A 15,535-nucleotide genomic window follows, 5' to 3' on the forward strand; every position below is an offset into this window, starting at 1 on the left:
TAATCTGGCATTGTGTTCAGGAATCCATAACACACTTCCGTGCCCACTGGCTTGTGAATACTAATCTACCTAACGGTTTACTCACTAATGCAATTTTATCTTTCCTTGATTTGGGGAAAGTGTGTGGCAAACCTGTTGCAAATATTTAGTCCGTGAAAGAGCTGACCCTCCCTCTGACACCTGTGGAAACGTGCGTGATTGTAAGTCAACAAAGCAGAAATTGAAAGAAGTGATCGGAGCCTAAAGGTTAGCTTTCAGACAGGAGAAATGGACTTTGCATTCTTACCAGGTTTGAGACTGTCAAACGCAGAGCTGTCAAACTATCAGATATAAAGGGTTTTTTTGGCTAATCTGCTGCTTTGCACTTCACTTAAGTTTATTAAAGTCATGGTCACAAGGGCATGAATTTCAGATTTCAACCAGTGGAATCACATAAGTTGGAATGTGATTTACAAACCTAATAGATGCAAATCGGAATTTCCTCTTGTGCTTTCAAGATGTGATTGGGTCCAGGCAGAACTCTGGAGCCCTGAGCTGTGAATAATACACTTTTCATGCTTGACCATCTCTCCTAAATTATTACTGTTCCCTTTGAGAAACCAGCTCAAGTGACTTTCAATGTGAAATGTAACCATCTGAGCAGCTGTTGATGTGAAAACCACAAGGAATTAAATCTCTGTCTCTCTTTCTCTGCCCCATTTGAATTATCGCCCAATTAGGAAGAGGAGATGAAGTAATTAATTAACATCGTGGCATTTGTTTGAGAATAAATGGCAATTTTTGTATACTGAGAGCTGTGACCATTTTTCTGGTTTAAAGCATGGGCTGGGGACAACTGTTGGGTTATAGGATTGATCACTTGCTGCCATATTGCCGGGGTTAGACTGATTTTGGGCTCAGTTAGATGCCGGCATGGCTGAGCCATAGCAATCATAAAACAAATCTTCCTCAAAATCATTTGAGTGCATAGTGATACAAGCTACTCATGTGAGAGAGGGAGTCTTGTCATGGGCACCATGTGTGCGCGCATGTGTATGTGTGCTGCTGAAATTGGTGATGTATTAGAAAACTTTCTGCTGCATTCAAGGGGCCAACTTGCAAGCATCTGATGAAATGTTGTATTTTTAAGAAAGAAAGAAGTCATTCTTCCCAGGAAACTTGGGTCACCTGCTGTGATTATTACCAGGGGCGTACCACCCAGGGGGACATATGGGGTCAAATGTCCCCGGGCTGCGGCCATTTAGTCACGTGGGGGACGGAGAATTGCCTCCTTCCCCTGGATGCATACACTGACTTCAAGACCTGGTTCAAAAAAAGTTGTTTGATCATGGTGGGGGAGGGCAGCTGCCCATATTGGGGCAGAAAACACAGATTTTGCACTGGGCTATATTTTCCCTAGATACTTCTCTGATTATTACTAAGAATTTTGACCAGTTCAATTGTGCTTTCATAATACTGATGGCCTTCGGCATGGTCTTCCAATCCAGAGAACATCTTCTCCAAGCAGAAGCACACAGTGCTCTGTTTCAGCTAAATTTTGATAGCTTATGCCCCAGAAAGAAGCTTCCGTTCACACCCTTTGTCTACTTCTCTCATTGCCATGTTTGTGATTTCTACCAAGTTATTCCCTGGGTTTGGACCAGTTTGTTCCAATCTTAATTTTTCCACACACTTCTCACACTTCCTGCGAGTCTTTCTTCCAGTCCCACTTTGCAAATACCACGCCACTTTGCACCACACCAACATTTCATCCTCCTACCCCCGTGGTGGCGAACCTTTGGCACTCCAGATGCTGTGGACTACAATTCCCATCAGCCCCTGCCAGCATGGCCAATTGGCAGGGGCTGATGGGAATTGTAGTCCATAACATCTGGAGTGCCAAAGGTTCGCCACCACTGTCCTACCCCATCTCCACTACTTACCAGATGGTAGATGATACCTGGTCTTCTTGCTTCTCCTAGACAAGATTGTTGTAAAATCCTGTGTCCTATACTGTATGTACACAATGCTGACACTAAACACATGTTCAGTGCTTGTGCTAACAGTAACTGTCATAGCCAGGCGGAGCTACCAGAGGGCCGGGGGGCATGCATTGCACCGGGCGCATGCCTGGGGGGGCAGAAAAGCCCCCATGGCACCCCCTGCCTCCCCTGGGGCACCCCCCTGCCCCCACACTTACCTTATTGAAATAGTTCAGGCAGGAGGTGGCCTGTTCCCTTCAGACTGAAAATGGCCTGGGGGAACTACATTTCCCAGGAGACCTTGCGAGCCCCAAGGTCTCACGGGAAGTGTAGTTCCCACCAGGCCGTTTTCAGCCTGAAGGGAACAGGCTGCTTTTCCAGGCTGAAGTAAGGTAAGTGGGGTATGTGTGTGTGGAAAACACAGGTGCACTCTGGCCCAGCTACGCCTCTGGTCATAACAATGACGCTGGTGGAATGCAGAATATTCAGGTGGAGAGCATGAGCCTGATTTCAAATCGGATCAGTGAGTAGCCCAGAGTAGCTTGGTGTATCCCAGGGCAGCGTGATGTAGTGGTTAAGAGCAGGTGGATTCTAATCTGGAGAACCAGGTTTGATTCCCCACTCCTCTACCTGAGTGGCAGTGATTTATCTGGTGAACCAGATGTGTTTCCGCACTCCTACATTTCTGCTGGGTGACCTTGGGCTGATCACAGTTCTTCGGAACTCTCTCAGCCCCACCTACCTCACAAGGTGTCTGTTGCGGGGAGAGGAAAGGAAAGGAGCTTGTAAGCCACCCTGAGTCTCCTTACAGGAGAGAAAGGTGGGATATAAATCCAAACTCTTCTTCTTCATCATCTCATCAGCTCTTGGAAGCGAAGGTGGGTGGGCCATGGTTAAATGGGAAACAACCAAGGAAGTCCAGGGTTGCTCAGCAGAGGCAAGCAATGACAAATCACCTCTGTTTGTCTATTGCTTTGAAAATCCTACAGGATTACCATAAATTGGCTGCGATCTGACAGCAATTTCCACCTCCAGAGGGGCAGAAGTGGAAAGGGTAGGCAGCATTTCAGAGGGGATGCAACAGGTAGGGGATGTGCTGACTAACCCCTCCTTGTGCTTCTTAGCTCCTAATCGGCCAGCATCACTTTGTGGCCAAGAAGGGGAGGATTTACTTACACATAGTTTTGCGTGTAATATGTTGTCAAGCTACAAAAATCTTTATGGGAGTTTCGCAAAGTCATTTCCCGCTTGTTTCAAAGACTCTTTGATGCAGAAGTTGAGTCGCATAGATTTCTCCCCCCTCCCCCATGTGACTTGCTTTCAAACACTGCCTTTCAAGTTCAGCTACCAGCCTTTGGACTGTGCGCAATGAAGGAGGATGAGCTGTTTGCCTGCATATGTGTGTTGAAGATAAGTGCACCAAAGGGCACTCAGATGCTACGCAATCAGGACAACAAATAGTGATGTTTCCTTGGGGCCAAGCTTGATGTCCTGTGGTCTTGGTGTCCCTGAGGGCCTTGTGGTGGATCAATTATTTTAATCTACCCTGTCAGACTGCTTTGCCAGAATTGACTCTCACGCTAAAGCAAGAGAGATTTCGCTGTAGGTTTGCTGTGCCTGCGGGTGTTTACTGCTGGTCTGAAACCATTTTGTATCATGTGGATATCTGCATGAACGCCGGATGTCCAAGGGGCCTTCTGGATTTTTGTTGTTTTTGGGTTTCTTCCTTGTGCGAAGGATTAAAGGTATCTGGAAATGTGTCTTTGGCTGTCAAAGCATACCTTAGACTGCCATCTAGTGTTTGCTTAGGGTCGCCTGACAGGTGTCACAGTATACCTCTGTCTATTTAAAAGGAAATGCTTAAAAACTGCTTCTCCAACTCTTCCTTCTGTGTTGGTTTTGAGTATGTTTGGGGAAGAAGATTTTTTACCCTGTGCACAGAGCCCAAAACTGTACTTAACCATCTCATGTGGACCATAGTTCCCCCCCCCCCGGGCAGCTAGCCATGGCAATGTTGTTTTTAGCCTTCACTTCTGACAGCTGGTCCAGCAGGAAGCTGGACAGACCAAAGTACAACAAGGAGAAAGTCCACTTCTGTTTGCCTGCTATGTTGACCAAGGCAAAGACAGTTTTCGCAGTCAAGCAAGCTCCGAGGGACAAGCACTCAACAGAAAGAATCTGATTTCAGGCCCGGAGTATTAATGTTGTATGCAGTCTCATCCTCGGCACAAGGAGGAAACCCCATTTGACCGAGTGGGACTCACCTCTGAGTAAACATGCATAGGATTGGGCTGCAGAGCACTTAAGCTGCTTTGGTGACCCTGGTTGGGCAGAAAGGTGGAATGTAACAGCCCAATCCAGAGCAGCCAGTGACTGTGGAAGATGCCATTACTAATCTGCTGCATCACCTCCAGCTAGGGGGAAAAAGGGGGTGGGGGACTGGGTGCCAAAAATTCTAATGGGAGGAAATGGGCATACATCACATTTTTCATCATTTATGTCCGGGGCAGAGGAGGCGGCGTTCCCGAACTGAAAGGCCAGTGGAAGCCGACTAACATTGGTTACACCCAGTGGCGTAGCTGGGGAAAATGGAGCCCAGGACGAAATCTGAGTTTTGCGCCCCCTGAACCAACCTTCACCAAACCTGGGTGGTATCAGCAGGAGACTATCCTTATGATACCACCTAGGTTTAGTGAAGTTTGATTCAGAGGGTCCAAAGTTATGGACCCTCAAAATGATAGCCCCATCTACTATTAGCTCCCATTGGAAACAATGGAGGGTGGGGCCACCCCCTTATGTGGTCCATATCTTTGGACCCCCTGAACCAAACTTCACCAAACCTGGCTGGTATCATCAGGAGAGTCACCTGACGATAGCCTGAAATTCTGGTGCCGCTAGCCTAAAAACTGCGCCCCCTGCAGACCAAGATCGAGAAAAACAGTAAAAAATACAGAAAGCCACAAACAAACCTGCAATTTTTGTGCCCACCACAAGGTGGCGCCCGGGGCACTTGTCCCCGGATGTCCCCATGGTAGCTACGCCTGTGGTTACACCACCAGGAACACCTCCTGTACACCCCTGCTAAGATGATGGGGCCAGCTACTTCCGCACAGGCAGAATAATGCACTTTCAATCCACTTTCAACCCACTTTGAAGCTGGATTTTACTGTGCGGAATAGCAAAATCCACTTGCAAACAATTGTGAAAGTGGATTGAATGTGCGTTATTCTGCTTGTGCGGAAGGAGCCGGAGCGTAGCAACATCTGCCCGCTGGCATTTTTGCTCTTTGCCAGGGTAAATGCCCCAGAAAGGACAAATCTGCCAGCATGCGCCCATGTGCATCCAGGAGTCGATTCCCCTCCCACTCTGGATTGGGCCATAAAGTCTGTAAATAAAGATATGCACAATACATTTTGAATCTTAAAGTCCACAAACTAATGTCTTGTAAGGACTGTAGAGAGGAGGGAGCATAGAAAAGTCAAGTTCAAAATGCAAGAAAATATTACATGCAGTTAGACTTCTCTTCCTGTTTTGTTATTTTTGTTCTTAACTACTAGAATTGGAGAAAAAGTGAAAAGACATTGCAAGGCGAGATTCTCCCAGGTATTCAGAAGGAATCTTGCTTTTGTAAATCAAAGGTTATCAGCTGTGAGGTTTTTGCGCCTGGAGTAACAGGCAACTGCTAGATCAAAGAAGACTTCTTTTGACAATGCATGTGAAACAAAGGCTTTTGAAATGGAATTGAGCTTCCTTAGAAGGGGTGTGCATGTGGCACTTCAGCTGTCTGTAGAAACTAGATCAGAGTGAAAAGGAGATTTTTACATTCTAATTCAGCACAGCTGATCAAGGTATAATAAAACCAGGGGGTTCCTTATATTCTGTGCCCGCATACTTGCCTATTAATGCCTTACAACTTTGCAAGAGTGACTTCCTGCCAGCCCGGACCATCTGATTGTTGCCCGTATGCGCAAGAGAGGAGGCTGGGAGGGAAAGTATTCTTTCCTTACAGTGCAAATCTAAGTAGCGTTAGTTCTTCAAAATCTGTTGAAGTCAGTGGGCTTACAAGGGTATAACGGTGTAGGATTGCTGTGCAAAGGATTGCTTAGAAGAAAATCACAGCGTAACCCTTCTATACGTGTGTTTCTGATTTCAGCAATAATTAGGCCAGTCCCCAGACTCATCTCAGATCTGTTTGCATGCTATCTACACACTTCACACAACAGAAGAGTACAAACCGCTACCTTTATTTACTGTGGCTGTAATTAAGGATGAATGTGGTCATACAGAAACGAACAAAATAACTAGCACAGTTACTTTGCGAAAATCCAGCAGAGTGACAGGATAGGTCAGATTTGGAAAGATGGAGATGAAGGCAGGGGGTGAAAAAAACAGAGAGGTTAACGTTCTTTAGCTTAATTAGAGATTTTTGGAACAACTGAGAATAAAATTCTCAGGACAGGGACATCAGCAAGGGGATTCTAAGGTTAGTTTTTTTAAAAAAAAAATCTATAGTACTGCAAATTAATGCATATGACCTTAGTTTTCATTCATCGTTCATTCATTCAGTAATTTTTTTTAATCCTGTCATTTTCTCTCATTTTTGATCTCCCTAACTTTTCTGCTTCCTCGGCTGGAAATATTTCCAGAACTGAGCGATCTTCAGAATTTTGCCACAGGTTGTGGCGAGATCCTGCATGAAGTGTGTAGCTGTATGCGTGTTTGAGGTGGTATGAGACATAATTTGCCTGGATCGTCACTGTTACTTATGCAACTTGATGGTTTTGTGTGCAGTTTAATTTAATATGCTTGTCTGTGAATGTGGAGGTAGAAAGTACCGTCAATTCAGAGCTGGCTCATGGTGACCCCATGTGGTTTCCAAGGCAAGAGATGTTTGGAGGTGGTTTGCCATTGCCTCCATGTAGGCTGAGAGATTTCTGAGAGGACTGGCCCAAGATCACCCATCAGGTTTCATGTGGTGCAGTGGGAATTGAAGACGGTTTTTCACATTAAGGCCTTTCACTCTTAATCACTATAATCCACATTCTGACTGTGGATGCATGATGTTTGTTGCTTCCCTCTCTTCTAATGAGAAACCATTGGTTCCCATTTATATTTTGAGAGTTTCTCTCATCCTTCTCTTTCTTCCTTTGCAGGAAGCTTTTCTTCACTGACTATGGACAGATACCCAAAGTAGAGCGGTGTGACATGGACGGACAGAATCGCACCAAACTGGTTGACAGCAAGATCGTCTTCCCCCATGGCATCACCTTGGACTTGGTCAACCGACTGGTTTATTGGGCTGATGCCTACCTTGACTACATCGAAGTGGTGGATTATGAGGGAAAAAATCGGCACACTATCATCCAAGGCATCTTGGTGAGCACCGCTTGTGAGATCTTACGTGCGTGTGTAAAGTGCCTCAAGTTGCCACTGACTTACAGCAACCCAGTAGATTTTCTAGGCAAGAGTCTAACAGAGGTAGTTTACTGTTGCCTTCCTCCGCATTACGACCCTGGTATTCATTAATGGCCCTGGTATTCATTCATTAATACCCTGGTATTCATTAATGGCCTAATAGCTTCTGAGATCTGATGAGATCAGGCTAACTTGGGCTGCCCAGGTTGGGGTAAGATGCTATAGGACACAGGTGTCAAACTTGCAACCCTCCAGATGTTATGGACTACAGTTCCCATCATTCCCTGCCAGCATCATGCCTGCCAGATTAAGGCCTGCCACTCTTAATCACTATACCATTCTGACTGTGGATGCATGATGTTTGTTGCTTCCCTCTCTTCTAATGAGAAACCATTGGTTCCCATTTATATTTTGAGAGTTTCTCTCATCCTCTTTCTGGCAGGGGATGCTGGTAGGGAATGATGGGAACTGTAGTCCATAACATCTGGAGGGCCACAAGTTTGACACCTATGCTATAGGGAAACATTGAATTCATCAGAGTCATGGAATTGCTAGAGTCAACTTGTATTTCTTTTGGAGCATTTCTATCTTTAGAGATTGCTGTTGGGATTTCAGTGTGCTTTTGCCTCCTCCTTTAACTTGGTATTGAAGTGAGTCCCAAGTACAGCTGTGAAAGTGGCACCTTGACGTTAGATTCTCAAGGAGCTGGCTCTAGAGAGAGGGGGGGACGTTTTGGCACAATGCAACAGATCTTTGCAGGCTGCAGAATCTGTTTTCACTCTGTTCATAAGAACAGTTGTGGTAATGGAGAGCCAGTGTGGTAGATGTATAACTTCGGTTGAAGTTCTTGCTCAGGATAGACATTGAGCCAATGGACAAGCCTGTCTTATAGGGATCTGAGGTGAAATTTGGTTTGAAGCCCTTGGAGAGATTCCAGAACACACCTTTAACGAGATTCTAATGCAGAAAACTTGTATTGTGGTTGATTTACTTTGCATTTCTGTCACAGAAGCAAACAATAGAGGGGGTCGGAATAGTACGGAAAAACACGGAGGCCAGAAGGATATCATATCTATCTACCGGTCTCTGGTTCCCTTCTCTCGTTGGACGCACGGGCAGAAGAACATACCACAATCAGAAAGCAGGTGGAACTGAGAAGGCAGATAGCTCCAGTTGATGCAAATCAGCAACCCAAGCCACATATCACAAAGGAGTAAATTAGGCGGAATTGCCTGTAAAATTGTATTTTTTTTGGTGCCTTCTAGATAGAGCATCTCTATGGCTTGACCGTCTTTGAGAACTATCTGTATGCCACCAACTCAGACAATGCCAATGCCCAGCAGAAGACCAGCGTCATCCGTGTCAATCGGTTCAACAGCATGGACTTCCAGGTGGTAACCCGAGTGGATAAGGGCGGAGCGCTGCATATCTACCATCAGCGCCGGCAACCCAAAGGTAGGTAGTGAAGAGCCAGACTGAGGAGTGGAGTGGGATGGGGAGGTTTTGGGGAGGGTGAAAGGTGGAATTTGATATGTTGGGTCTAAAGAAATGTTCTCCTGGAGGCAGGCTCGGGCATCCTGATTGGGTGATTCCTAGCTCATTCTCAGGGAGGCAGGACCTATTTTTGTTGTCACTTCCTGAGGAGGGCTTAATCACCCTTCCTGGATCCAGTAGTTTTGCTTGATCCTGCTGCTGATGGTAGAGATCTCAGTTCATTGCTGAAGCTTGTTTGATGTGTAACAAGATAAGGGTTGTGCTGGTTCCCAGGGCAGAAATAACGCACACACAAGAACTCAGGAAGCACCCAGTGAATTTGATGGTCAGTAGGAACATGACAGACAGCAGGAAATGATTCCTTATTCAACGAGTAATTGAATTGTGCAAATTGCTAACAGCTGAAGGTAGTGATGGCCACAAGCGGAAATGGCTTGAACGGGGTGTTCGAGGAGAAGGTCCATCCATGGCTACTTGCCATGAGGAGTAAAGGGGACCTCCATAGTCAGAGGCGGCTATCGTCTGAAACCCAGTGCTAGGAGGTGACATCAAGGCCTTCGCCTTTCTGTGCCCAGTTAGTTGGCCCTCCAAGGCAACTGATTGATCACTGTGTGAAACAAGATTCTGGATTAGATGATCCACTGGGCTGACCCAGCAGGACTCTTCTTATCTTTCTTGTATGTGTTTTAGAAGAATACACATCATTCAAGGTCATTCACAAAAGAGCAGGGATGCAGCTTCTACTCAGGCCTCTGAGCTCCCATTCTGACATTGCATTGCCGGACTTAAGACTATTCTCTGTGTTCCATTCAGGGCCTCTTGCTGCGGTAGCCATTCTTCCGTCCCCATTGTTGTCAGTCTGTCATCAGATTGAGTAATCAGTCTATTCTTGTATGCCACGTCTTGCTCATTTAGTATCACGGGGACTGGTCCAGCTATTCTTCCCTCATCCCCGTTAGTCACCTCTAGCTGATCAGACCATTCTTGTGCCTCAGTAATTATCATCCACCTAGCATCAGCGTGGTCAATCAGTCTCTTTCTGTCCCGCTCCCTCTTAACTCAAATACCTTCGCATTGATTGATCTGCCAGTTCCCCACCATGCCTGATTTTGCTGGTAGTCCATCTTTATCAGGACGTTCCGTCTAACGACAGGGTAGGAAGGTTTTTACCATCCAGTCTTTCTCTGTGGATATTGGTTTATTATGTTTTTCCTTTCATGGATGACTAGCAGAGTGCCATGTAAGTTGAGCAAGGGGGGTTGGTCTGGGCAAAAGGTCCAAGCCGTTCAGCTGTTTAAGTGATATGCTCACTCACTGTTGCATGATATATTTTGGTTGGACCTAATAAAATAATCTCATGTTATTTTTGGATATTTTCCATGGGTCTGTTTTTGCCAAGTTTGAACGAAATCACAGCTCCACTTTTGCAGTGGACAGCTGCTTAGAATCAAGGGCTATTGCACAAGCTGTATTGTCTACATGAAAATCATTTTAGGATGGGGGAAAAGGGTTTTATCTCCTTGTGCATCTTCATACATGATGACTGCACATCCACATTTAAAGTGAATTCTGTGAATTCTCATTCCTTGGCTAAGGAAAGTACTCTTGGACATGGCTTTTCAGTATCCATACACTTTTTTTCACTTAGTGTGTGATCATCATGTACAATAATCTAAACATGAGTTGCACATTTATGCCTAGAGGAAGCAGTACATTGAGGTATGTTCCCTCTGGATTGATCATTGATCTTCAGAATAGCATACAGGAATGAGGCATTATTACATATTAATATGTCAGATTTGTTGCTCTGCTAATTTATCATCAGTGACAACCGTTGAGAATAAGTTAACCTCACTGGATCTTGTATTCAAGTGACACCCTTACTACAACCTCATTTATTTTCCCATGCATTTTGTCCTCTATGTTCAGACTTCCCCTTTTCCTTCTCTGCATCCACGTGTGCGTATACACGTGTCAGCTAAGGACACCACTTCATTCATTTGATGAAGAGGGCTGGAGTCATTGAAAGCCTTTGCCACAACAAATGTGCTAGTTAAGGTGCCGCATAAAACCCTGTGTTGTTTTTACAAAAAGAGAGGCAGGCCGGTCTCCCTGTTGTGGTGAGAACACAGGCATACATATGAATCTGCCTTACCCTGAATCAGGCCATTGGTTGATCACGATCAGTATTGTCTACTCAGAGTGGCAGTGACTCTCCAGCATCTTGGGAGGTCTTTCACATCATCCCTTACTAGATTTTTTTAAAAAGAGTATGGCGGAGATTGAACCTGGAACCCTCTGTATGCAAAGCAGATGTTCTATCACTGAGCATGAGTGATGGAGCAGGAGCTGTGGGTCTTTGTGATTTGTGTGTTTTTTGTGTTGCTGGTTACAGTGAAGTACTCTGGAGATTGCCGGTGGATAGCATCATTCCTTCTGCCTCCTGCAGTGTACTCCAAAAACACTACTGTTTAACAGGGCTGCCAGAGTGTCCCTTTCAGAGGCGTAGCTGGGCCAAAGTGCGCCCATTGCACACTCTGTGTTTCTCCCCCTCCCCCCGCAGCACCCTGCCCCTCTGCCCCCCCCCCTTTACCTTAATTCAGCCTGGAAAAGCAGCCTGTACCCTTTAGGCTGAAAAAGGCCTGGTGGGAACTGCACTTCCCAGGAGACCCTGGGGTTCGCAAGGTCTCCTGGGAAGTGTAGTTCCCACCAGGCCGTTTTCAGCCTAAAGGGTACAGGCCACTTCTCCAGCCTGCACTGTTTCACCAAGGTAAGTTGGGGGGGGGGGGGGCCGCACGGGGCGATTTCCTGAGCCTCCCCTGGAGAACCTGGCAGCTCCGCCTCTGGTCCCTTTACATTATTTCCTTCTAGATTCAAAAGGCCTTCAGAGTTCACGTCAGCTTTGTGAGCATTTTCTGTCAGTGGCAGCAGCTGCATGTCTTGGGAGGCCTTTCAGTATGAGCAGGATCCTTTACTGAAGAAGGTTGTAGATTCCTGTTAGGCTCTATTTCAGCCCAGTGAGGCTATTGAAATTTTTTTTACTCCATGCTTATTTACAAGCTATGCAGTGCCTCCATTTCATCCTCACGACAGCATTGTGAGTTTGGTTAAACTGAAAGTGTGTGACTGGTCCAAGGTTGCTCAGCAAGCTTCCATGGCAGAGTGGGGTTTTGAACCTTGATCTCTCAAATCGTAGTACTAACCATAACCACTGCCCCACACAAATGCTTGACTGTTCCATTTGCCCCTCCTACTCCCCCTGTTTATTCTCTGTGTACCTGTAAAATGTGATGACCATTCTGTAAATCTCTGAACCAATGAGCTTAACTATACATTTGATTTTTCCCAGGGCCCCAATGATCAGAATGTGTTTTGAGTTTGTGCTGGGATCTCAGTTCCCAGGTGTTAGAACAGCAGTGGGCGTGGTGGTTTAGAGCAGGTGCACTGTACTCTGGAGAAACCAGGTTTGATTCCCCGCTCTGCCACTTGAGCTGTGGAGGCTTATCTGGGGAACTAAAATTAGCCTGTGCACTCCAACACATGCCAGCTGGGTGACCTTGGGCTAGTCACAGCTTTTCAGAGCTCTCTCAGCCCTACCTACCTCACAGGGTGTTTGTTGTGAGGGGGGAAGGGAAAGGAGTTTGTAAGCCCCTTTGAGTCTCCTTAACAGGAGAGAAAGGGGGGATATAAATCCTCCTCCTCCTCCCCCAAAACCAGGTCAGTATCCACATACAAACATAAGTACCACCAACTGTTTCATAGTAACCCCAGCAGGGAATTTCCGAGGCAAGTGAGACGCATGGGTGGTTTATTATTGCCTTCTTCCAAAGTGTCTTCCTTGGTAGTCACCTGGATCCTGTTTAACTTCTGAGATCTGATCACATCGTATTGCACCGTGCCTCCTTCCCTCCTGGCTGATGCCCATGTTGTACTCTCTACTTATTCGTTTTAGTCTTGTCCTTTGGAACAAGGGAGAATAAACTACTCCTAATGATGGATTCTATATTTGAAATATGCTGCATATAAATGGCGTTCTTTGGTATATCTCTTTCTTCTAGCTCTCATTGCAGATGGGTTTTCAACATCTTGAAGAACTCTTTGTGTAGCTTGCAAACCGGAACCTTGTGTATTACTTTTAAATTAAAGTTACCGGAAGTGGCTGCCAGTATCCCCTGTCATTTGAGCATATTGGCTGTTTCCGACCCCAAATCTAATCATCTAGCCCTCGCTGAAATCTGATCCATCAGCTGTTTTCCCAGCGGACTCTCCAGAACATTTTATTATCTCCCAGCAGCATTTTGTCAAGAGAAAGCTAGAGAGTGAAAGCGAAAGCTTATCCCCCAGAGCAAACTCTGTGGCATGTGATTGATTGATTAATTACTGCCTTGCAGGGGTAAAAAAAAAGGAAGGAAGGAAGGAAGGCTTGAACAGAAGTACTGTTTTGAAACATAAATGATTTCTCTAAGGGTGGTTTTCTCCATTTCCCCAGAGAGAGACATTGGAGTGGGTCAAAGTCCTCCAAGGGAAAGCACTGCGCAGTGGTTGGACGGTTTTCCGAGCTGGAGGCAGAGCTCACACTCTCCCATTCGGATCAGTCCTCCCACCCCCACCTCACTCCCTTGCCATTAATCACTTTTGCATGAAGCAAATCCTCTTAGAGTCTTTGGCTTGCTGCTTAGGATTCACTGAACCATAACACTAATTGGCAGATTTCAGGTTCAGGAGCCTCCATAACACTGGAAGAGCCGGGGTCTCTACGCAGCACGCTCTCCCTATCGTAGAATGCCAGGGCTCAAAGTGGCTGGGGCCTGGTCCTCCTCAGGCCAATGTCTGTTGCTCTCGCACAATGGAATGCTGGTTGTTTTCTAAATGTCTTGGCAGCAGCTCCAAGACCTTGTTCCTCTGTATGGTCCATGCAGTCCTGATACAGGGTAGCTCACTCAGAGGTGAGTGATGTAGTGGTTAAGAGCAGGTGCACTCTAATCTGGAGAACTGGGTTTGATTCCCTGCTCTGCCACTTGAGCTGGGGAGGTTTATCTGGGGAACCAGATTGGCTTGTGCACTCCAACACCTGCCAGCTGGGTGACCTTGGGCCAGTCAAAGTTCTTCAGTGCTCTCTCATCCCCACCCACCTCACAAGGTGTTTGTTGTGAAGGGGGAAGGGAAACGAGTCTGTAAGCCCCTTTGAGTCTCCTTACAGGAGAGAAAGGGGGGGATATAAATCCAAACTCTTCTTCTTCCTCTAAACAAATAAGCCTCTATTCCATTTTCATGCAACGAACTAATAATCACTTTTTTAAAAAAAATCATCCAGTATTGTGGGGAGGGGGGGGTGTGTGGAGAAAAAATGGTGGCTGAAGGGGATAAGACTTGGAAGATAGCATTGATATGGGTGAGACCTTAAATGTGCACCTTCTTCTTCTTCTCCATATGAGTCTCCATACAGGAGAGAAAGGGGGAGCAGCAGTGGCGTAGGAGGTTAAGAGCTCATGCATCTAATCTGGAGGAACCGGGTTTGATTCCCAGCTCTGCCGCCTGAGCTGTGGAGGCTGATCTGGGGAATTCAGATTCGCCTGTGCACTCCCACACGCGCCAGCTGGGTGACCTTGGGCTAGTCACAGCTTCTCGGAGCTCTCTCAGCCCCACCCACCTCACAGGGTGTTTGTTGTGAGGGGGGAAGGGCAAGGAGATTGTCAGCCCCTTTGAGTCTCCTGCAGGAGAGAAAGGGGGGATATAAACCGGCGGTGCGGGCCCTGCGGGACCTTAACTAGTTCCGCAGGGCCTGCAAGACGGAGCTATTCCACCGGGCCTTTGGGGAGGCCGGCCGTGGATCTACTGCCCCCTACTGAAATTGTACTCAAAACCAAAATTGAGACTGCCATTTCCATCCTGTTATGGCCGGGCCTTATTTATTTATTGATTCCATCACAGGCCCTGCCTACTTCCTCCCTCCTTTTCCTTTGGCCTTCGATTGGGCGCCTGTTTAAACAACTTTGCCCCATAAATCGGGCTGTTTAATTTATAGCTTTTATTGTTGTAAACTGCTGCTTAGGTTTTAATGATTTTAGTGTTTTATGTGTCGATTTGCTGTTTGATTTAACAGCCATGTTGTGAGCCGCCTTGAGCCCTTCGGGGATAAGGCGGCCTATAAGTTTAATAAAATAAATAAATAAATAAATCCAAAACTCTTCTTCTTCACTCTTCTTCTCCTCCTCCTCCTCCTCCTTGACTGATATGGCTGGTGTCTGGAGCCACGAGCTCTCCCAGATCCATCCTCTCACGGCACTGCCCCCACATGTCCGGGCACTTCCCAAGCTAGAGCAGGCAACCTGACAAGTCATTCAAACCCTCACCCTCATGCTCAGATAATGTCTCAATCAGAATCCTGTGCAACAGCCTGCCAAGAGAAATGCCAAGCTGTTGTCCTATTGTGAGCCGCTCCCACCGGCGTTGCCCAGGAGTGTTGAAAGAGATACCTGAATCACCGGTGCAGTCTCTTTGTGGCGCTTCTAAGTGATGTCCACCCCACCTACAGTCAAGTCTGTTTTTGCCTAGGCTTGCCAATTGCTAGACCTCTTTGCCTGTTCAGTATTAGGCGTCTGGTTTGATAATCCGAGTATTTTGAGTAGGTTGGGTGGGGATTAAATATTGTGTTCCCTGTTGAC

The 15,535-nt window shown here is 46.4% G+C and overlaps 1 protein-coding gene across 1 annotated transcript in view; it reads left to right on the top strand.

Moving 5' to 3' along the window:
* The window catches only part of LRP1 (LDL receptor related protein 1), a 466,085-nt gene that overhangs the window by 271,207 nt on the left and 179,343 nt on the right, over positions 1–15,535 (top strand). Inside the window, 2 exon segments of the mRNA XM_048487597.1 lie at positions 7,115–7,337; positions 8,642–8,831. Of these exon segments, the coding sequence (XP_048343554.1) occupies positions 7,115–7,337; positions 8,642–8,831 (413 nt within the window).

Source organism: Sphaerodactylus townsendi, linkage group LG03 (genome assembly GCF_021028975.2).
Source record: "Sphaerodactylus townsendi isolate TG3544 linkage group LG03, MPM_Stown_v2.3, whole genome shotgun sequence".
Taxonomy (NCBI): Eukaryota; Metazoa; Chordata; class Lepidosauria; order Squamata; family Sphaerodactylidae; genus Sphaerodactylus; species Sphaerodactylus townsendi.